At 38.1% G+C, this 24135-nt stretch overlaps 2 protein-coding genes across 2 annotated transcripts; both read right to left on the bottom strand.

Moving 5' to 3' along the window:
• Positions 1-600: 600 nt before the first annotated feature.
• LOC131990037 (transmembrane protein 272-like) lies at positions 601-6384 on the bottom strand. Its single transcript, XM_059355418.1, has 5 exons — positions 6276-6384; positions 5315-5418; positions 3148-3198; positions 2808-3029; positions 601-1653 (listed from the first exon to the last, which is right to left on the bottom strand). Exons 2-5 carry the CDS (start codon positions 5379-5381, stop codon positions 1442-1444), a joined length of 552 nt encoding a protein of 183 aa, XP_059211401.1. The 5' UTR covers positions 5382-5418; positions 6276-6384; the 3' UTR covers positions 601-1441.
• A 7029-nt stretch (positions 6385-13413) lies between these two features.
• LOC131989189 (transmembrane protein 272-like) lies at positions 13414-23322 on the bottom strand. The gene is made up of 5 exons (XM_059354388.1): positions 23272-23322; positions 21622-21703; positions 18336-18386; positions 17567-17773; positions 13414-14281 (listed from the first exon to the last, which is right to left on the bottom strand). The coding sequence occupies exons 1-5, from the start codon at positions 23320-23322 to the stop codon at positions 14073-14075; spliced, it is 600 nt and encodes a 199-aa protein (XP_059210371.1). The 3' UTR covers positions 13414-14072.
• Positions 23323-24135: the final 813 nt, after the last annotated feature.

The raw sequence follows: 24135 nt of genomic DNA, 5'->3' as shown, positions 1-24135 counted from the left end.
CGGCAGATACTTAACTTTGCCGTATCAGCATTGTATTGGACCTGAAACAGTGGTATCGAGCCATCCTTAATTATTATCCAGTACACTTATAGCTTTCTGTTTAGAAACACACTTTCATCACAATTTCACAAGCTGGGGAAAAAAATGGAATAGTAAAAAAAATTCTGTTTCCCCCCATTCCATCCTTATGTTACCTTGAAACATTTCCACTATACTTTGACTGATTATATTATAAATGATGAGGCCTTGTCTGTATTGTTTGGTGTGGTCATGCACATCAGAAACAAAGGTATCAAATTAAAAAAAAAAAATCTCTTATTTCCTTTTTAACTCTGTTTTTAAATTGAGCTTTTATTGCTATTTTGTTTTTAGTATTGTTTTATTGTTTTTATGTATTACTATATTTGTGTATGATTTTTACTGTATTTTAATAACTGTACAGCACTTTGGAATCAGCACATTTAGCCTGTTTTACCTGCATTTCTTCAGGGTTCGTCCCTTATTTCCAAGCTTAAAGTCAACAAAGTATCAGGACTACATCACGATTTCTCCATTTGAGTGTTTGGCGAGACTAATAGACCTTTTAAACTCATAGAGAGACAACTTGCTTTTATTTCTCTCTCCATGTTAGTAACCTGAGTGCTCTACGAGCTCTGTCTTGTGGTCAAACAGACGTTTTTTAACATCCTGAAGTCTGATCAAACGGAAACACATTTCCTGTCTTACAGAGTTACAGTACAACCTCTTTAAATTGATTTTTCAGAGAGACAAAATACAACATTTCTGTGATTGTATCATGGTTAATATACTATATCTTTACAGTACATTTATAGCAGTGAAACTTATCTGATAGTTTGATCTGTAGAATAAGTGCTGTGATTAAATGTTACATAGTGGAGATAAAACAAGAAAAAACATGAAAAATGTTCCAAACAAACCACTGCAATATGGATCATAAAGTATTTTGTGTAGGCTTATAATGTTTTAAGAAAATCACTCTAAAAATAAAGTGCATAATGGGTAAAATGTGGAGTATGATTGGTTAAACTTGACCATGTTTTATAGTCTTCTCCTGACACAATTTATCAACAAACATGAGCAATAAAGTACATCTTATTCTACCATCCTGCTGTACTCTGCATCAAGTTCAAGCCCAGTTCAGCGATACATTTTATGTGACTTTTGGAGAGGAAGTGAGAGAAGATTCCTACAAACAGAAAGCCCTACAGCTTCTGCAGGAGGTAGAAAAGGCTCAGCATTGAGGAAACACATTATTTATAATCAGTGTTAAAATCTATGTGGCTGTTCAACTAGTGGTGCCACTATAATACATGACAATTATTAAGATATTAGTCCAGTGTTGTGTTTAAAGAAACAAAGACACTAACAGCCTCAGCAGTCGACTCGTTGTGTGCAGCCTTGTGAGATGCATCCCGTCTCCTCATTGGCTTGTTTCTAGACACCTACACACAAACATGCATAAGCCAATGAAGCCAACGCAGCATAAGAACAGCAGGAACAGACCCAGCAGGATGTAGACTACGGTGGTGGTCCAGAAGGCGAACAGGTAGAGTGTCTTGTCACAGTACGGATCCACATTTGTTGTGTTCTTGTTGTAGTTGGGCTGATAAATGGAGTATATCCACACATTACCTGGACAAAACGGACACCAAGAACAATTAATACAGTGTGTTTCTAACTAGCACTAACAGAACACGGTGGAGGGATTATATCTCTCTCCTGGCCTGGGAACGCCTCGGGGTCCCCCAGGAGGAGCTGGACGTTGTGGCTGGGGAGAGGGACGCTTGGAATGCCCTGCTTAGCCTGCTGCCCCCGCGACCCGGCCCCGGATGAGCGGAAGAAAATGGATGGATGGAATGGATGTTTCTAACTATTTTAACACATTCACAGACATGATTTACACTTAATTTATTCTAATATAACTTTTCTGACCATGTTTTCATTTTGTGTGCATATGACCCTCCAACAGTATATAATTTTAACTTTCAGGAGCCACTTATTGTTCTGAACAGTTTTTAAGAGAGAATAGCAGTACACTACAAACCCAGTGTTTTTTAAGGCAACTGTTTTTGATTTTTTTTAAATTTAATTTTAATTCAGATACACCTCCGAGGTTTGTGTGCTGTGTCAATTCAGAAAAAGGGAGCAGGCTCTCGAGCAGACTCAGATGGACATCTAGTGGCTCATACATGTTACTGCATGTTGATTACTGCTGCTTACTACTGTTGATTCTCCAAAAGGTGCATGTTAATGAGGCTGTTTGCATCCTGGAGGACTAAAAGGGCGAGAGGAATGATGTAAACTGGGGGCAATGAGTGGTATTTACTCAATTAAGTCCATTATTTTCTTACATCAGAATGCCTTACAGTGCGTAATTACACCTTACACCTTCAGCCACTTATCAAAGAAAAAGAAGAATGGGGAACTCCCTGTCTGTTGTTTAAAAGTTAGATTAGCATCACCAGGGAAACATCACATGGCCTGATATCTTGTTACCTGCAGTTTCATACACTCAAGTGTTTATTCCGTACACCTTGCTAAAACGAATGTAGTCTTATAAAACAGCTCTGCAGTAAATCCGAACTTTATGAGGGTTATAGTGTTTGTTTTTTTGTTGAAATTTAGAGGTAAGTATGATCATTTTGGATGCTCTAGTTATAAATGAAGCTAGACTAAATAACTGATATTGTTGCCTCTCATTATAACAATTTCACATGTGAATTCACAACAGTGGTTTGAGGTTTCCCACAGGCACCGCAAACCAGCGTGCCGCTTATTAAACTCACCAGCAATAAACCAGCAGAAGAGGAAGAAGGATGCCAAGGAGTTCCAGACGAGGTAGGCTCGACTGAGCGGGCTGGAGGGGCCCTCTTCAGGCTCCTGGGTGCAGGACAGCAGCGACAGCACCACCACCGTCACCACCACCTGCACCAGGAAAAAGATGCCCACCACTATCAGGTAGATGGGGATGTTGTGCTGCCGTGGACAGTCATCCAGGTGTATCACACCTGGTGGACAAATGGGGCACAACAGAGGATCAGTCTTGCAGAAAAATTCTGACTTTCTGGCATTTTAATATAACATTTTAGTCAATAAAATGTGAATAAATATGAATCTCTCACTCACCAAGTGCGACCTGAGCAATGGGAATGGGGCAGAGAAGCACAAGTTTACATCCTGCAAAATAAAATAAGATATTTAGCAGGGTTTCCCATTAATTACCTAGACTGTGGCGGCCCGCCAGAGTCTCATGTGTCGCGCTAACGTCACATTTCAAACTACTGAAAGTATATTTACACGATTCATAATCTTTATTTCGCGTTGTGTTGTCGTTGCTCAGCAGTGTCTGTCACCCGTCAGTCAGTCAAACCCGACCCACCTCTCCGTCCTCCTCTGAGACATGTGCGCGCACTCACATACGCGCACTGAATATAACGAGCTGCCACAGAAAAAAGGTCTAAAACAGACTGTACACAGAAAAAAAACTAAGTCTAAACTTTCCACACGGACATGACAAAAGTGATGCGCGCGAACAGAAATGTAGCGGAGCTGACTTTTGGGATTTTTTTCCCGCCCGTCTGTTATTATTTGACACACAGCTAAAGTTAGCTTGAAAGTTAGCCTGCCCCGGAGCAGGCTAGTTCAGTGGTGTAAGTTACCATGGTTACTGAGCTGGGAGTCACATAAACCAATTCGATGGAACGCATCTCACACTTAAATTAGCGAGGCTTATCATAATAAGCCAGGCTTTTCTTTAATCCACATTGATGGAACACCCCCTCTGGTCACGGTGTCCCCTTTGTATTGTGTTTGCACTTGGTTCATTCTTTTACTTTTATTTGCTTCACGTGTGGTGTCCCTGGGATCCCCCTCTCCTTTGGATGCAGTTTGTCACAGTAGGTCTCAGCACTGATAGGCTCCCCTTATTTCCCCTCAGCGAGTACATTTTTTTACAGTAGTTTTTAAAACAGAAAATTGTATAAATAAAAGTATTTTTGTATTATCGAACTGCCGTCTCTGCCTCGTTGCATAACAGACCTCAGTGCCTTCCTTCCTTTGGGTTAGTCCACTTAAAAGAAATCTCTGGGTGAAATTCCCAGGTTGGCGTTGCAACAATTTAAATTTTGTCAATACTGCATAACCCCATACCTCGTGCCGCCACAGTAGGTTAAGCAGGGAGGACCAGCAGTTCAGTTTTTGAGAGGTTCAGCTGGAGGTGATGTGGCTTCATTCATGTGGCTATGTCTGAGAGGCAATCAGAGACCTGCGCAGAGACTGAGGGGTCATCAGGAGGAAATGACAGATAGAGCTGAGTGTCATCTGCATAGCAGTGATAGGAAAAGCCATGTGGGTGGATAATCTGACCCGGGGATATGGTGTAGATAGTGAATAGCAGGGGCCCCAGCACTAAGCCCTGGGGGACCCCTGTGGTGAGGCGATGCGAAGTTCACAACGGTCCACGCCAGGATACACTGAATGAGCGTCCTGTCAGGTAGGATTCAACAACAGAATCCACCACAGAATTTACAAGAAGACAGTCAAAATAAGGTTCCTTAAATAAAACATAAAGGGACCCTTATTCAGGCCTCATTTAAACCTACTTATTATAGTGTCTTGAGGTTTACTTTATAAACATTGTCGTGGCAATTTTAACAACTGCACTAAGTTAATGGGTGAGCTGGCCAAAAACAAAGCACTCAATACTCTGTTCAGCAAGATTTATTAGCACATTCGTATTCCATACATCGCACAATTCCGAATGGCTATTTTACAATACAACAAAGTCCCGTACACCGCTCGACTTATGACTGTTGCACTTTTCAGCATTGGCTTTTCAACAAGACTCAATTCGGCCCTATCTTTCTGCCCTAAACATCACATCAGGACAGAGCCCACTGGTCAACACGTTCCCCTCAGTCATGGTGTTAGAATTGTTAAGTTCACAGAGTCAGTTCCCACAATGCCTTGTGTCTTGAATACCAAGTAGGTCGACGCCTACTTCCCACCATGTAGGAAACACCAAATTTCCTTCACAACATGCAGCATCATTTTAATCATGTTTTTTTATGTTAAATCTCAACCTGAAAAGTAACTGTCAGCTAAATGTAGTGGAGTAAAAGTACAATATTTACCTTAAAATGTAGTGAAGTAGAAGTATAAAGTTACATAAATGGAAATACTCAAGTACAAGTACCTCAAAATTGTACTTAAGTACAGTACTTAAATAAATGTATGTAGTTACATTCCACCAATGCTGACACAACAAGAATGTATCTGATCCAGGTGATCTTACCCAGTATGGGTGTCAGGCGTTGAGGAGGGTGGCGGACGTCTTCAAATAAGTCGCTGTCGAAAAACATGATCAGTGATGAGGACTCAGGACTTGGTTGTTTACTTCTTTGTCACCCAGAAAACAAGAAGAAAACCAGGTTTTAAGTATGTAAACAAAATATCAAAAGATGTTGCTCCCATTGGTTCACCACTGTGTTCTTCAAAAATCTCTGAAAACCATTTCCTGAATATCATGAATTTACAGTTACCTCCAGAGTCGCGTGATACATTACACAACTGTCTTTCACACGTACAGTACAGCACTCCTTATGCTAAGAATAAGATGGTGGAAAATATGTGGTGCTCCCCTATTTAGGTAAATTACTCATGCAGGTGTCCTAGATTTAAATTTCATTTGCGTTAGGAAAATATTGTGAGTTTTAAGGACCAGTGATAATGCACACAAACACCGCATACATGCATGTGACGGCTCATTACATTACAGTGATTTAATCGGAGGTCACGTCAGTTCATTTAAACCTAAATTCAATTTATTTGCCATGCAATTCTTAATTATGTGAGTCCAGCACAGGCTGAAAATGCATATTTTGTTCGTACACATAAAGCTACTGTACTATTGTGCAGAAAGCCTCTTTCAAATATAGACAAGATGTTTGACTCCATCCCCAACGAAGCCAGCCTGACCACTATAACAGGAACAGCAACAACAACAGCTAACCTGTGCACTACAACTGCTGCAACATAAAAACACACAACAGAAATGAAGGATAAGATAAAATGTGTGCAGCTGAAATATTGATGGGTTTGTCCAAATTAAAATGATTAACCAATAGTAATATCACATGGTGTAGCTATATTTTTTAAATCTGCAAGAGGTAAATAAAAACTCTGAGCACTTTCTATACCGTTTTTAAAAGCACAAACTTATCTTGATATTTTCAGTCACATATCTGTTTTTTTACCTTGCTGCTGCTGTTGCTCTGACTCTGACAGCCGCACCTCATTAGATGCCAAACCTCCAGCTTGCGGGAGCGCGCACGTCCAGAGGGGCGTTCGCGCGGTCAGCTGATTGTAAAGGTTACTTTATAAAAACATATTATTCAGCTTTTATCACTCATGAATACATTAGTTATACTTTTTATATTATTTGTTAGTCCAACCATTAATATTGTAACAGTTTAGAATCGCATTATAGGTTTTACTGTGTGAAAATTAAATATGATATTTTAAGCAGACAAATGTAGAGGAGTAAAAGTACAATAATTCCCTGTAAAATGTAGTTTAGTAGAATAATAAAGTTGCTTAACATGGAGACTGAAGTAAAGTAAAAGTGCATCATTACATTATGTATCATACTTAAGTACTTAGTTACTCTCCACCACTGATATTTCTTTACCAACATGGGCCTGTAGTTCACATGTAACATTAGTAACAACATTTTTTTTAGATGTTAAGAGTAGTGATTCCCAACCTTTACTACAAGTTAATTAAAATACATAACAAAGTTATATATGTGTGTGTGTGTGTCTGTTACAACAAAGTATTTGTATTTTTTCTGACTTTTATCTTAATTACTTTTGAAATACTGCACATTTTGCTCTTTGGTGGGCATCTAAGGGCTGTTTAAATTAAGCAACCTGAGAGGGTTTAAAAAACATATTATTAACCTGCTCCAGCTCATGTCACAAGTGTTACAAGCTGAAAAAAGTTGGGAACACCAACAAATGTGGCATTTAGATTTCAATTCTAGTGAATGTATATACAGTAGTGTTCAAAATAATAGCAGTCCAATGTGACTAACCAGATTAATCCAGGTTTTAGTATATTTTTTATTGCTACATGGCAAACAAGGTACCAGTAGGTGCAGTAGATTCTCAGAAAACCAACAAGACCCAGCATCCGTGATATGCAGCTCTTAAGGCTGTGCAATTGGGCAATTAGTTGAAAGGGGTGTGTTAAAAAAAAAAAAATAGCAGTGTGGTATTCAATCAGTGAGGTCACCAATTTTGTGAAAAAAAAAACAGGTGTGAATCAGGTGGCCTCTATTTGCCACAAATGTTTGAAACGTTTTTTCCTAATTTTTTAAAATGTATTTTAGTACTGATGTACGGTCTGTCCAGAAATGGGACTTTTCCAAAGGAAGCTGTAGCATCTTATCCACTTTAACTGCCATGAAAGTTGCTTCGTCTTCAGAAGGCAAGCTTTTCAAAAGATTGTCAACATAAACATTTTTTGAGATGGTGTCGACTACTTCTGCTGGAAATTTGTTTCAATTGTTGTTGAATTGTTGTCAGCAGAGTAACATGCACAACTTGGAGAAGATATTGCACCAAATAAATGGACTGTCATGCGGTACTGTACAAGTTCCTGCTCCAAGTTCCCTGGTGGCCACCACAGAAACCTCAAAAATTCCAAATGTTCTTCAGCCACTTTTACTTGATGAAACATTGACTGTACATTAGCCATGGTTGCCACAGGTTCCTGCCTGAACCGTGTCAGAACTCCTAACAAAGAGGTTGTTCGATTTGGTCCTTTTTTCGGTGAAACACCTTTAAATTCTGCATCGCAATCAATATCAACACACAGGCTTCCTTTCTGCGGTTGGTATACTCCATGGTGAGGGAGATACCAAACTTTATAATCAGAGCATTCCAGTGGTTGTTTGGGCACCATTTTTGCATATCCTTCGTCGATTAGCTTAGTAGGAAAATTTGAATATTCCTTGTTAATCATCATTCAAAAGTCTCCTTTTCAGTCCATTAACTCGTTTTGCCACGGAATAGTTGTTTGGCATGTTTACGCAAGATGTTCTGAAAGGCAGCTTCATGCTATAATGGCCATCTTTAAGTTGCACTGAATTTTCCACCATGTTAAGGAATTTTTTCTCCTCTACTGACGGTTCCTCTTTGTCAGAGAGCTTCTCAGTAAAATTTTGATTACATTGACTTATCAATAGTGCTTCAAGTTTGTCAACACTGATCCGATTGACAGTGACATCAGAGTAGCCATTTCCATACTGTCTTGCAGTTAGTGGTCCATAGTGGACCAGCCAAGTAGAATCCTCACTGGATATGGGCCTTCTTCTTGACTGTTGATAACATCCCATGGTTCTATGAACCTTGAGGCATTTGTGCCAATCAACAAATAAACCTCTGCGTCAATACAGGGAAAATTAACATTCTTCAGGTAAGGCCATTCAGTTAGCTCTTCTTTCTGTGTACACACTCAGAAGCTGATTGCCATTAAACTCTGGGATTTCCAAGCCTTTGACGATACAACTTGGAACTGTTGTATTATGACCCATTGTCCAGAGATTCATTCTTGTTCTTTTTCTTTTGATGTTCAACCTTTCCATTTGACTTTCAGAGTAGAACGTATCTGTGCTTCCTGGATCAAGGAAAGCCTAAGTTTGAATCATTTTATTTCCTTTTGCACACTTCAGATTTACAGGCAGAATTGAAAGGATGCCATTACTGCCACTGGCCCCTGTATGGCTGCAAGTAGAGCCGGCTGTGCCGCTCACAGCCGGCTTTCTTGCCAGATGCTCCTCTTTGCTTCTCTCCTTTTGGTTACACTTTTTGCTACAATCCAATCATGTGCCCTATGCGCAGGAACCCAAAGCAAACAGCTTTTCCCAATGGGTTTTCCTTTTCAGCTCTGAACAGTGTGCCAGTATGTGCCCATGTGTACAAACAAGAAACAATGTTTGTGGTTATAACAGGCATTTGCGTTTGAGTATTGGTGACGCACCTTTATGTACTCGCGGCCTCAGCGTGATGTTTCGATTTGCTCCTTGAGTGTCCATAACTTGTTCCATTTAAGTTTAGCTCAATCATACTTCTGTAGGCAAAGCTGCCTTTGGATATGCCAACCCATTTATTCTTTTTGCACAAAAGCACATAAACCAATAACTCCAGACAAATCAGCCGCCAGCCTGCAGTAAAAAAAAAAAAAGCTTCTTGTGTGCCACACCTGTAACACCCCCCACAGCGCCACTCAGGCTAACCCTGAGAATGGCTCCACCAAGTATGAATGTTTTTCTTCATTGCATTCAAAACTGGTTCAGACATAAACACGATAGTTGCAAAACTGTTTCTTTTGAATTGTGACCTTTGCTGTAATTTTGCTTTGTTGCCTCCTTTATTTATGCCAGCTTGAGTGTCTTTGATGTCGCCAAAAATAGGATCAGAAACTTTGTGGACTTGGTAATCAATGTACTTTACAATATCCTGAAAGCCAGATCTACGTCCTCGGCTTTCATGTATTTCACATGCTTTCACTCTCCATTTCTCTGAGTTTGTACGGAAGCTTATGAATGATGGTTTTCATGTTAGTTGGCATATTAAGTTCTAAATATTGTGGTTCATTACATTGTCACAGAAACAATGCATATGCTTGCAGCCCTTTAACATCTTCTGCCCTAACAGAAGGCCATCCATTTTTTTTTTTTTTTTCAAAATATGCAGATGTGATTTTTAATTCATGTGCAAAGTGTCTTTGCACACAGCATAACCGTTTTCTGGAGCCATATGCTGGCTGCTGCACACTATCTCTAGGCTGCCCCCTGGTGTAATGCTCCAGGCAATACAGGTAATCTCCTTTGTTTGTTTTAGCCTCAACACAGTGTTTAAAGGCTCTGATAAATGTTAGAAATGACAGAGTCTCTCCATCGAAAACAGGAATCTTTCTTTGTGGTAAAAAGTGAGAATTCTGTGTTTGTATAAGCAGTGCTGTTAATTCATTTTGAGTTTGTAGCAACCTGTAAAGATCTCCATTTGTTTGAGAATTTTCTTGAGGATGTGTTGTTTTGTGACCAGATGTTTTCACTTTTCACTCAAATGATGACCTGCGTTTGGCTTTTCATATGTGTCCATTGTTGGCTGTGTGTTGCCTGTCAAAGCATATTTCTGCTGAGATGTGTCCTTTTGTTGTGAATTGTATAAACAAAATAGGTTTATAATGACCAGTTGGGACGTTACTTTTAGCATTGATAATTTATATACATTACAGGGCTGTACATTAACTTGTTTTGCTCACTGGTGCTACAGAGGTTGATAGTTTTGTAGCACAATCCACAAAATCTCTATCATTGGTAACTATAGCTTCAAACACCTCATATGTAGGCTACATTCTAGAAAACATGTAAAATAAGATATCACTGGTGGCAAGATGGTAAATCATCCATAGAACAGACTGATGTAGCTATTGGCTACATCTGTATTTTTACTGTTCTGTGACTTACTGTGAAGAACTGAATATATACGGAACCAGACTGGGTGTGTTGATAACGAAAGTTGATAATGGTGATATTTATTTGGCTTACCCAGAAACATCCAATTTCTCTGGAAAAAAATCAGCAGCCCCCATTGTTTTACAGCGAGGAGATGAAAGTAACTGATTCATGAAAACGATAACGCTAGGCTAATTCACCGGCGTTAGTGTCCTTTTTGCCAACTCCGGTAAACCCAACGCTAACGCACACGGCTAAAATGATATACACTTTAAAGATAAGTTAGACTACCGTTTCACACCACTTCAATAATTGGAAACACAACATGACCATTTATTTTAGGAGTTAACGTGAAATTTGATAGCCAATAGCTGGCCGATGTTGGATACAGTAACGCTAGCTATTAGCACTGTACAGCCCTGTATTATGTTAAGCTCCTAGCAACATTGCTAGCTAGCTTAGCATGCTTATTTTACAGACGGTGTCCTTAACATTAGTTTGTTGTACTAGTTCTGCACTAGTAGTGGTAAGAATACTAGTTGACAGGAACAATAACTGTTAAATCTGGTTTGGGTTATCTCATATAACATAGCTAGACAATCGTTGATTAGCTCGTGTTTGCTAGCTAGTGGCTTAGCTTGGAGCAGACATGTGTGTTGTTAACGCTCCTTTTGCTTTTTGAGTTTTGGAAAAGGGGAAAAAAGACTCCTCCTGCTAAACTCTGAGGGTATCTGATGTTAGTTTTAGAAACCCCATATGCTCATCATTTCCCCTTGTTGCTCAGAGCTCAAAGCTTGACGGACTTTCTTCTCTCAGTAATGGTTGCTAAGGTATGACTGGACAAGGAGAAGTCGGGGGAGGAGTTTTGCAAACAGTCAATTACTTTCCCACCCTGTGCCTTTGCTGGACAAGTTGGATGCAACATTTGAAATTTTGTCCTGAGGCTCCAGATTGCCCCCATCGTTGTTGATATACACACCATCGGAATGAAGGGAACTCTTGCACAACCATGGACGAAATTTTGATTTCAAAGGTGAGGGGGACACAAGTTAAGTAACTTTAATAAAACTCAAACTCTTTCAGTTCACTGTGTTTTCTAGTAGTTCTTCTAGTTTTCTATTGTTACTTTACTTTTTTGGTTTGACCTAACAATCATCAATTTTGATGATACGGTTATAGAGGAAAAAAAATAGTTTTTATCATGAGTATGGATGAATAAAATCACATTAGTAATCCGAGGCTGACGTGACCTAGGCAGAACAAACGCCCAACATGTTAACAACAACTGACAGCGGCAGATTAACAGCAACTCCTGTCTCCATGGCAACCAGCAGTTCAAGTCCTGGCGCTGTTTACAACCTGATGGAGTGACAGCGGGGACGGCCAATCACACAAGGAACGGCAGAGCCAATCCAGGAGATTGTGGGCGGGCTAAACTAAGTGAAACAGGCTTCAGCTTGAGGGGACAAAAACGGCCTTTTGAAAAAGTGCAGGGGATATTGTCCTTGCCCCCCCCCCCCCCCCAATTACGTCCGTGTGCACAACAACCATTTGTTTACATCAGAAATAAAATCATTGACACTGAGCATTAACTCAGCGTTGGCTGGCATTTAGATGGTCAGGACTTGAGGGCCCACAGCTCCAACAGCTACGGTACGATGCTGGTTAAAGAATACAGCAGTGGGAAGCTAACGCTGTCCTCATTGGAAACGGCATCAAGTCTAACACTGTCTTCCATGAAGCAGTTTTTTGACTTATGTTTTGACTTTGCTACTCCAAAAAGATGCCACTACCATGATGAGATCCTGTTATTCTTTGCAAGACTTAAAATCACAGAGTAGTTGGAGTTGACGGGGAGTGGACTGTATTCAAAGCAGTGTTTGTTAAACAGGGAGTCAGTCAGTGCAAAGCAAACAAAAGGCAGGAAGACAAACAGAAAGAGAGGCTGACGTTTGTGCTGCACAACAGACAATGAGAGACGTCTGAGGTGAAAGACGTGAATATATTCTGGCTGACTGACGAGGAGATGAGATGCAGGTGAGCATGTGGGCGTGGCCAATCAGAGGAGAGGTCAATCACAGTCAGGTGGGACAGGTGTGAGTTAATGGGTTAAAAAAAAACACAAAAAAAAACCTCCTATGGTATAAACTCATACTAGAAACACAGTTTAATATACTAAATAATTTTAAGTATAATTTTATTTTTTGTGCTTAATTTAGAGTATATTTGAATTTTCATTAAGTTCAACTTCAACGTACTGAAATTAAATAAAGCAATTTTGCCATTCTTTGTTTTTTCACTCTAAATATTAAAAGTGTACTTTATTGTTTATTGTGTTTGTAAATTATTTGTAAGTGTTCTTTTAAATATATATATATATTAAGTTGCAAATACTTAAGGGAAATTTTGTGTACTTGTGGAAATTATACTTATTTTCAATTATTTCAATTATACTTTAATAAAATATACCATTTCACTTCATTAGAAGTGTATTGACATACTCTTACAAAAATAAACTGATATGTTTTTTAAAGCTGTATTTCAGTGCTCTGAAGTTCTCAGTTTTGTTCATCAGCACATGTAGCCTGTTTTACCTGCATTTCTTCAGGGTTGTTCTCTTATTCCCAAGCTAAAAGTCAACAAAGTATCAAGACTAAATCTCCAATCTCCATTTGAGTGTTTGGTGAGACTACTAGACTTTTTAACCTCATAGAGAGACAACTTGCTTTTATTTCTCTCTCCATGTTAGTAACCTGAGTGCTCTACGAGCTCTGAGCAAGTCTTGTGGTCAAACAGACCTGACATCCTGAAGTCTGATCAAACGGAAACACATTTCCTGTTTTACAGAGTTAAAATATAACACATTGCCATGTTTCTTCCTCTTTTAATTGATTTTGCAGAGACAAAATACAACATTTCTGTGATTGTATCATGGTTGATATACTATATCTTTATAGTACATCATTTATAGCAGTGAAAGTATCTGATAGTTTGATCTGTAGAATAAGTGCTGTGATTAAATGTTACAAAGTGGAGATTAAAAAACATGAAAAATGTTCCAAACAAACCACTGCAATATGGATCATAAAGTATTTTATGTAGGCTTATAATGTTTAAGAAAAGCACTCTAATAATAAAGTGCATAATGGGTAAAATGTGGAGTATGATTGGTTAAACTTGACCATGTTTTATAGAGTCTCTCCTGACACAATTTATCAACAAACATGAGCAATGAAGTAAAAAATTATAATAATAACAGCTTAAAATCAACTCAAAGAACAGACATCTTATCCTGTCATCCTGTATTCAGCGATACATTTTATGTGACTTTTGGAGAGGAAGTGAGAGAAGATTCCTACAAACAGAAAGCCCTACAGCTTCTGCAGGAGGTAGAAAAGGCTCAGCATTGAGGAAACACATTATTTATAATCAGTGTTAAAATCTTATTAAGATATTAGTCCTGTGTTGTCGACTCGTTGTGTGCAGCCTCATCAGATGCATCCCGTCTCCTCATTGGTTTGTTTTTTCTCTAGACATCGTCGTCCGGGTCGGCTTGGCCGCACAGAAACATGCAGCAACAGACACAGCAGCCGATCAGCAGGAACAGTAACAGCAGGATGTAGACTACGGTGGTGGTCCAGAAGGCGAACAGGTAGAGTGTCTTGTCACAGTACGGATCCACATTTGTTGTGTTCTTGTTGTAGTTGGGCTTATAAATGGAGTATATCCACACATTACCTGGACAAAACAGACACCAAGGAGAATTAATACAGTGTGCTTCTGACATGATTTACACTTTATTTATTTTAATCTAACTTCATACAACATTGTGCAACTTTTCTGTCTATGTTTCCACATGTCATTTTCTGTGCATATGACCCTCTAACAGTATATTTTTGACTTTCAGGAGCCATTTATTGTTTTTAATAGTTTTTAAGAGAGAATAGCATCAACTGTTTTGAGCAGTGTCATTTGTTTAAATATATATATTTAGGTCACGATAACACATTTTTTAGGACAATATTTTTTCCCAGAAACTATCACAATAAATTATAGTATCGTTGCATTGATGTTTTATAATGATATTAGAGCAAAATTAGTACATCCTTTTCCACAGCAATGTTTTTTTTAATAATATCTCAAGAATATTAAATATTGGAACTGAAATCACCGCCGCTGCTGGATTTTCAGCGCTGCCACATAAAAAAAGGGATTTGTAATATCATGGTTGAAATGAAGACTTTCACTTGTGTAACATCCAAAGTTTACCGAGTGTTGCGCCGGCGACACGTTTGGGCAAGCGAACTTCGGATTACCATAATAACTAAACGTTTCACGCTATCGGAAAAATTCCAATGTTTTCTGAAAGCTGAGAAGTTGCTCTTTACAACCAATATGGAGTCATTACAGTAATTTCACTTGCGCTTCCCCCGATAGCCCACAAAGCAGAAATACACACACTCTGCGGTGGATAAATGGAAACATTAGATTATGTATGAAAAAAGTTGACAAAGACGACAACGAAGGACATTTTCACTTTTAATTTTAGTACGTTTTGTAACCACACAATACAGTTTCAGTTAGTTGTTGTTGTTTTTTTTTAATCTCTCGTTTTTATTTTTATTTCAATTAACAAAAAATATTTTTCAATTCTAGTTTTCGTTATTTCGTCAGTTTTCGTTAACTGTAATAACCTTGATAGGGTGCAGACAGTGTGTCGGCTTTACTCTACCATTGTAGGTGATGTGAATGGAAACACATTCAATGCACGTTTAACTTCATCGTCAAGTTGTGGCGATCTCCAGGAACTAACTGAAACACTTATGATTCTATGTATTTGGTATTTTCAATGTCACAGTAAAAGAGATGCTTTCCTGTTCTACGGAAGTGTTTCGTATTTTTATGATGAAAAAAGTTAACAAAATCTGCTTTGGGGCAAAAGACAGGAAGACAGTTTTGTCTGTCACTTCCACTACTGACTGTCCAGAATTAATTAAAGAAATGCATCCTTTTTCTTTCCTGCTGTAATAAACTCACACTGAGCTGAGACTCCTAAACCAGGATATGAACTGAAGCATGACTCTTGTGTTTGTTTTCCACCCCTGAGACTAGTTTTTATTCATATACACCTGCAGGGTTTGAGTGCTGTGTCAATTTAGAAAAAGTGAGGGGGCTCCCGAGCAGACTAAGATGGACATCTAGTGGCTCATTCATGTTACTGCATGTTGATTACTGCTGCTTACTACTGTTGATTCTCCAAAAGGTGCATGTTAATGAGACGGTTTGCATCCTGGAGGACTAAAAGGAAGGCTGTCAGGAATGATGCAATGATTACTCAATTAAGTCCATTATTTGCCTTGTAGTGCGTAATCACACTGAAACCTTCAGCCACTTGGTTGCACTTGGAAAATCCCTGTCTGTTGTCTAAAAGTTAGATTAGCATCACCAGGGAAACATTACATTGCCTGATATCTTGTTACCTGCAGTTTCATACCAGGGCTCCAGGGTGTGAACAATTGTGTCCGCTGAACACCAGACAATGTTTTACTAGGTTAGATGATTAAGGGAAAAGGTAAATGATGTCACTCATATCAAACCTGCACTCAGGAATGATCGGCCTCATGTGGGACTGAATGAAAATGATAAACGATGTAAAAGTGTTTCTTGCTGACAGACAGACTCTCTACTGTTTGTTTTTTTTAACTTTAATAACATCCATTATAAATCTGAATGGTGGAAATAACAGATCATGGAAGGAAAAAAAAAGCTTCTAGAACGATTTTTCTTTTTATTTATTTATTAAAAATGTAGAAAGATTTTGGCTGTTTTTTTTGTTGTTTTATTTTGCTTCATGTTTTAGTTTTAAATGTTTGAAGTTGAAATTTGAGCTCAGTGAAGCACTTTAAACACCTTTTGGTGTTAAAGGTGAAGCAATGAAAAATTTGGGTGCACCTAAATTTTGTGCTGGTGCACCTAAAAAAAAAAGTTAGGTGCACCAGTGCAACCAATGCAAAAAGTTAGTCTGAAGCCCTGCATATACTCAAGTGTTTATTCTGCACATGTTGCTAAAACTAATGCAGTCTTATAAAACAGCTTTGCAATAAATCCGAGCTTTATGACAGTTATAACGTTTAGGTTTTGTTGATATTTAGAGGTAAGTATGATCATTTTGGAGGCTCTAGTTTTGTGAAATTGTTATAATGAGAGGCAACAATATCAGTTATTTAGTCTAGCCTCATTTATGTAAATTCCCACCAGGGGTTTGATACGGTGGCCCTGAGAGCTGACAGAAACTGCAACTTAAGAAAACACATGCAGATACACAAAACACAAGCAAATTGAGAAAACATCTTCATCAATTTGACAAAAACAAGGGCAGCATTTAGAAAACGTTCTGCAAAGACCACAACACAACAGAAGTGGTTCCAGAGGACACTTAAAAGTGATGCACACGTTTAGCCGGCGAACGGTAGCGTACTATCGTTAGCCGGCGATGGATATTGTGCTAACGTTAGCTGGCAACCCAAATCGTGCTAATGTTAGCCGGCAATTGATAGCGTGCTAGCGTTAGCAGGCTAGCAAAGACCAAGACCACCACGATGCTGTTGGGAGAGACCAAATAAAACATGTATCATTCATTTAATTTATTTGTTTAACTGCAATGTAATTGATACGGGCTAGAGGGCTAATGCTAGCGGGCTAACGCTAGCAGGCTAACACTATATCACGTTTTTAGCGTAAAATTATCATTATCTTGAAATAATGTGATAATACCAAACGTGTCCAGACATGTGCATCACTTTTAAGTGTCCTCTAGAAACACTTCTGTTGTGTTGTGGTCGTTGCAGCGCGTTTTCTAAATGCTGCGCTTGTGGTGTCAAATTGATGAAGATGTTTTCTTTGCTTGTGTTTAGTGTATTTGCATGTGTTTTCTTAAGTTGCAGCAATGTGAGCTCTCAGGGCCACCGTAGTTTGAGGTTTCCCACAGGCACCTTCAACCAGCCTTCCACTTATTAAACTCACCAGCAATAAACCAGCAGAAGAGGAATAAGGATGTCAAGGAGTTCCAGGTGGTAAAGGCTCGACTGAGCGGGGTGGAGGGGCCCTCTTCAGGCTCCTGGGTGCAGGGCAGGCAGGAGAGCACCGACAGCACCAGGCTAAAGACTCCCACCACTATCAGGTAGATGGGGATGTAGTGCTGCCGTGGACAGTCATCCAGGTGTATCGCACCTGGTGGACACATGGGGGAGAACAGAGGATCAGTCGTGCAGAAAAAGTCTGACTTTCTGGCAATTTAATATAACATTTTAGTCAATAAAGTAGGGCTGGGCGATATGGACCAAAAGTCATATCCTGATATACTTAGGCTGAAAATCGATATACGACATATATCCTGATATTTTTATCAAAGTGAGAGCAAATGTTCAAAGGCAAAGTCAAATATGACATGTCACAAGTAGTTTTATTGTAATTACTACATAAATACTGTATAACAACAGGAGTGCCTTTTTTTTCAAAATTAAGTGCACATTTGAAAAAAAAAAATCATAATATTTTTCTGAAATAAAATATATTCAGATAAGAAATGAATAACGAACATTACAAAAGAACTAAAAATGACAACCCCTTGTAAGGGCAGCATTTATATATAAAGAAAGTAAAAAAAACTGAATTTTTTTTAACTATATCGATATATGTGTCTAATTCCATATCACATTTAAAAATATATTGATATATTTTCTATATCTAAGCCCTACAATAAAATGTGAGTAAATATGAATCTCTCACTCACCAAGTGCGATCTGAGCAATGGGAATGGCACAGCAAAGCACCTTTGAAATTCCTGAAAGAAAAAATTATATATTCAGATTAAAAACTGCAGAAAAAAAATGTCAAACTGACATGCAGTGGTGGAAGAAAATTTAGATCCCTTACTTTAGTAAAAGTACATTTAAATGTATCAAATCAGTATTTTTAAATTTAAATTTAATGTGCAATATGCTCCATATCCAACTGCTGACGCTGTCTACATTGTATTTCACGTTCCTAATGTTTTTGTTTAAATTGGTAATAATTTTTATATTTCCACTTGTTCATATTGTAAATTGTTTTTTTAATTGTTTATTTGCCAATACCTTTCTTATATTTCAATTTTATACCGCTGTTAACTACTTATTGTTATTTTGCTATCCACTTTGCAGCTGTAACTCTGAAAAATGTACCTGTTGTGGGACTAATAAAGGAAATCTTGATCTTAATCTTAAACAGATTGTTTTATATATTCCAAATATAATATTGTATTATTCTTTTTGATGCATTTATGCAAGCAGCATTTTTCTGCTGTGCAGGTAGGGCTTATTTAAACTACTTATTATTCTGTTTTGAGGTTTATGTATAAACAAGCATCACCATTTTAAATTTATCATGTTGTTTATGTTAAATCTTGACCTGAAAAGTAACTGTCAGCTAAATGTAATGGAGTAAAAGTACAATATTTACCTCAAAATGTGGTGAATAGGGTTGTCAAAAGTATCGATACTAAAACGTTGTATCCGGATACAATACTCATTTTCAAAAGTATTGAGTATCTGAAGCTCGTTATCATAGTTGCAGTTTCTTTTTGCACAACTGTTTTTTATTATAAATATTTAACCTGTGGTTCTGTTAATTTTTACATGTTGCATTTTTCTTGTTAATAATAATATTTCTGTTAAATTTTGGGGTCTTTGTTTTTAATCCTTGTGGTATTGAAAACGGTATCGAGTATCGAATATTTTCCTGAGTATCGGTATCGAGTTGAAAATTTTAGTATCGTGACAACCCTAGTGGTGAAGCAGAAGTATAAAGTTACAAAAATGGAAATACTCAAGTAAAGAACAAGTGCCTCAAAATTGTACTTAAGTGTGTATTTAGTTACATTCCACCACTGCTGATATGACAGGAATGTGTCTGATCCAGGTGATCTCACCTAGTACGGGTGCTGGGGGTTGAGGAGGGCGGCGGATGTGTCGAATAAAGCCGCTGCTCGACATTATCAGTGATGGGGACTCAGGACTCAAACTAAAGTTGTTTGCTTCTTTATCAGCCAGAAGACAGGAAGAAAACCAGGTTTTGAGGATGTAAACAAAAGGTCACAAGATGTCAAAAATCTGCTAAATAACATTTCCTGATATGGTAATGTCATGAGTTTACAGTTCCCTCCAGAATCGTGTGATTCATGACACGACTGTTTTCACACGTACAGTACAGCACTCCTTAAGATAAGAATTAGAACCATAGACTGTATAGAACTGTAATATGTGGCACTCCCCTATTTAGCTGAATTACTCAAGGAGGTGTATTAGATTTGAATTAAATTTGTGTTAAACAAAAAACTTGTGAGCTTTTAGTTGTTTTCTTTGTCTCTTTGTGGTCGTTTTGTGTGTCTTCAGTCATGTTTGCATCTCTTTGTAGAATTCTGTGTCAATTTGGGGTCATTTTTTGTCCATTTCTTTGGTTTTCTTTTGTCTTTTCGTGGTCGTTTTGTACCTTTTAAAGTATTTTTGTGCGTCTTTGTGGTCATTCTGTCTGTCTGACAGCAGTGTCATTTTACATCTCTCCGTTGTCATTTTGTGTTTGAGTTTCAGTTGCTTTGTGTCTCTTTTTAGTCGTTCCATGTTGTTCTTTCTGGTCATTTTGAGTCTTCTCTTCATTGAAACATGTCTCTTCGAGTGACATTTTGCATGTGTGGGCCAGGATGGGTCCTTATGTCAGGGAGTCAGGGATAATACACACAAACATTACAGCAATTTAATCAGAGGTCAGGTGAGTTCATTTTAGCCTAAATTAAATTTATCTGCCATGCTATTCCTAATTACCAGTCCAGCACAGACTGAAAATAGCATTAGCCTGCATATTTGTTGACACACATACAGTTATTATACTATTGTGCAGAAAGCATCTTTCAAATATAGACTAGATGTTTGACTACATTCCCAACAGAGCCAGTCTGACCACTATAACAGGAACAGCAACAAGAGCTAACCTGTGTACTACAACTGATGCAACATAAAAAAAACACAACAGAAATGAAAGATAGGATCAAATGTGTGCAGCTGAAATATTAATGGTCCAGTCCAACGTCTAATTGGACTGGACCAGTGGTGGAATGTAACTAAGTACATTTACTCAAGTACTGTTCTTAAGTAAAATTTTGGGGTACTTGTACTTTACTTGAGTATTTCCATTTTATGTAACTTTATACTTCTACTCCACTACATTTAGAGGCAAATGTTGTACTTTTTACTCCACTACATATAGCCAGCAGCTTTAGTTACTTTTCAGATCGGGATTTAACATGAAAACATGATCGGTTTAAAGTTTAAAGTGACATTTTCTAAATTAGACCTCATAAAAGTATATTAAATAGTTAAAATGAGCCCTACCTTGAAAAAATAAAATGCTGCTTATATAAATGCATCAATAATAATGATCAAATCATATATTGAGAATATATTTAACAATCTGAGTGGGGTTATTCTGCATAACGAGTACTTTTACTTTTGATACTTTAAGTACATTTTGATGCTGATACTTTTGTACTTTTACTAAAGTAAGTTTTGAATGCAGGACTTTTACTTGTAGTGGAGTAATTTCACAGTGTGGTATTGGTACTTTTACTTAAGTAAGGAATCTGAATACTTCTTCCACCACTGGACTGGACCATTATTACCAATTATTAACGAATAGTAAAATCATATTTAGAAGGTAGGTAATGTTGTGAAGAGGTAAATAAAAACTCTGAGCACTTTCCATAACTGTTTCAAAAGCACACACGTATGAAACTTTGGCGAAAGTGAAGTCACACGCCACAACAAGAAGCAGTCAAACCAGAAAAGATAACGTTAATGCTCGACCTCGCCTTTTATTTTTAACGTTAATGCTGCCGCTCCGCCCCGGTAACACACAGATGGAAACCAGAAGTCAACTTTTGCTGTCTGATAACGGGTTTAAACTACAAATACAACCTCGCGAAGTGTAAAAACATGCATTTGATGCGTGTAAAGCCAGTGTTTGTCTTGTTATTTTCAGTCACGTACCTGTAGTTCGGGCAGACTTCACCTTGTTGCTGCTGCAGCTCTGACTCTGACAGCCGCACCTCGTTAGATGCCAAACCTCCAGCTCGCGGGAGCGCGCATGCCCAGAGGGGCGTTCACACGGTCAGCTGATTGTAAAGGTTACTTTTCAAAACATAACGTGACAAAAAGTATTTATTATTTCATTATCTTCTTAATACGGAAGAGGATTAGGGCCAGACAAGAAAAAAATATTTGAGTTCTGTGCTTAAAGTGAGAATTCTGACTTTATTCTCAAAATTTTGACTTTATTCTCAGAATTCTGACTTTAAAGTCACATATTTTTTTCTTGTGTGGCCCTAATGCTCTTCTGTATCTTAAAACCCACCTCTTCTCTTTGGCTTTGAACACCACGTAGAGTGTTGATTTTATGAATTTATGATTTTATGTGTATACATGAATATTTTATTTTGTGCGGGTAGTGCATTTAATTTTATATTTTATTCTATTTGTATTTTATTTTATCGTTCTATTGTCTACATACTTTTTTTTACTGTGCTTTTATTGTGTTATAAAATGACCCCAAAAAGACACAGAATTCTACAAAGAGATGCAAAATGACTGTGACACAAAACGACCACAAAGAGACAAAGAAAACAACTAAAATACACAAAAATGATCACCAATGGACACAAAACAACCCTAAAGATGCACTAAATGATCCTATAGAGGCACAATTTGACTAAAGAGAGACAAAAGGTTTTAAAAAATATATATTATTATATGAACTGCTCCAGCTCATGTCACAAGTGAGTGTTACAAGCTGAAAAAAGTTGGAAACACCAACAAATGTGACCTTTAGATTTAAATTCTATTGAATGTACATAAACCCAATATACTCATTACATTCATAATATAGACATCCATTCACTGAGATGTCTGAGATGAAGTTTAAATAATATTAAATGAAATAATTGGTATATTTGTATAGTACTGTACTTTGCAATTTTAATGTACTTTTTGATGCATGAAAAAAAAGGGCCCAGAAAATAATAAAAACACTGTGTGAATCAAACAATTAAATTCAATAATAAAGTTTTGACGATTGAAAAAAATTGCAAAACATGTAAATAATATCAGTTAATGTATGAAAGAAAAATCTAAGTTGTAAAAGTCATTGAAGTGCCATGAACTTCAGATATTATAGGTACATACAGTGGCTTAAAGTTGTGCACAACACACACACACACAGTGGATCAGTTTAAACTTTAACTCCTTGCAGCATCAAGCAAATTATTTTACAGTAGACACATTTCTAAGGGTTCTCTGAGATCCACTATAAAAGCAGCACTCAAATATAACAGGCTCAGGCTCAGGATAAACAAATACTGTCAAATAAGAGCAGATAAAGGCTGACCAAGCCTTCGCCTTTTATCTTTAGTTGGATAGTTTGCATTGGAGCAGAGGTGCGGCTGCTTACACTAGCAGCTGCACAGAAGGCAGGATTCTCCCCAGGCACAGTAATGTTTAACACAGTATCACATAATGCAACAGGTTTGACTGACTACTGATTTTATTCGTGTCTAATCATGTCAGTTTAGGAGCAATACAGTCATGTTGTGTGAGACAAATCTCTGTCGGCTAAACGCTAAACTAAAAGTGTTTCTGGAATACGTCTTCAATTGTGAAGTCTTCTAGCCTGGGTATACCCATACTGCCTTGCATGCTCGATTTCATTTGGAACCTGCAGACAGTCTGGCAACGAAGGCCGTTTCTTAGCCCTGTTTTAGGATCCAATCACAGAGCGGGGAGGGACGAAAGGACGATGACGCATACTACTCGACAGATGGAAGCTTGTAGTTTTGTAGTTTTCTTACGGATCCAACATGGCTGCAGCAGATGCGAAACTCTCTTTTCGATCTAGCTGTAGACGGCGTTTTAAATAGTTTAGAGCAAAAGTTAATTTTAAAAGAAGAACAACGTTTGACTTTACACTCCTGTTTCACCACCAAGGAGGATGTTTTAGCCTTGCTTCAGGATTTGGCCAAAGCCCAATCTATCAACTAGCCCCGCTACCGATCGCTGCTGTAACCATGGTGATCTGGCTACGAGCCGAGGGACAGCGGAGCCACCCAGAGACCCGCAGCAGCTCGTCTATTGACCATAAAATCAGTGGATGTGTGTGGCTGAATGACATGAGGGGGAATAAAGCGTAAAAAGAAATAATCTTGCAGAAAGCGAGAATTGGAAAAGCAAAGCAGCAAGCAACACTCTCTCACAGACACACACACACACCAACACACCCGGTAGACTGTGAGCAGCCAGAGTCAGAACATGCTGCAGAAAACGTTGCAGAAGCAGAATTGAGCATTTTAGTCTCAAAGTAGAGATGTGCTAGTCTGGCTATGTAAACATCAATTTCTGTCACTCTACGTACGTCATCTGGTATAACTGATACGATTGGCTAAGAGCTACATACAGACGCTTTTGATAGACATTCATAGCGCCCAATAAACGGCTCCGGAAAATCGTAAACCA

This window comes from Centropristis striata, chromosome 17 (assembly GCF_030273125.1).
Source record: "Centropristis striata isolate RG_2023a ecotype Rhode Island chromosome 17, C.striata_1.0, whole genome shotgun sequence".
NCBI lineage: Eukaryota > Metazoa > Chordata > Actinopteri > Perciformes > Serranidae > Centropristis > Centropristis striata.
The sequence above is the reverse complement of the archived record's forward strand: the minus strand, read 5'-3'. Positions and strand labels throughout refer to the sequence as shown.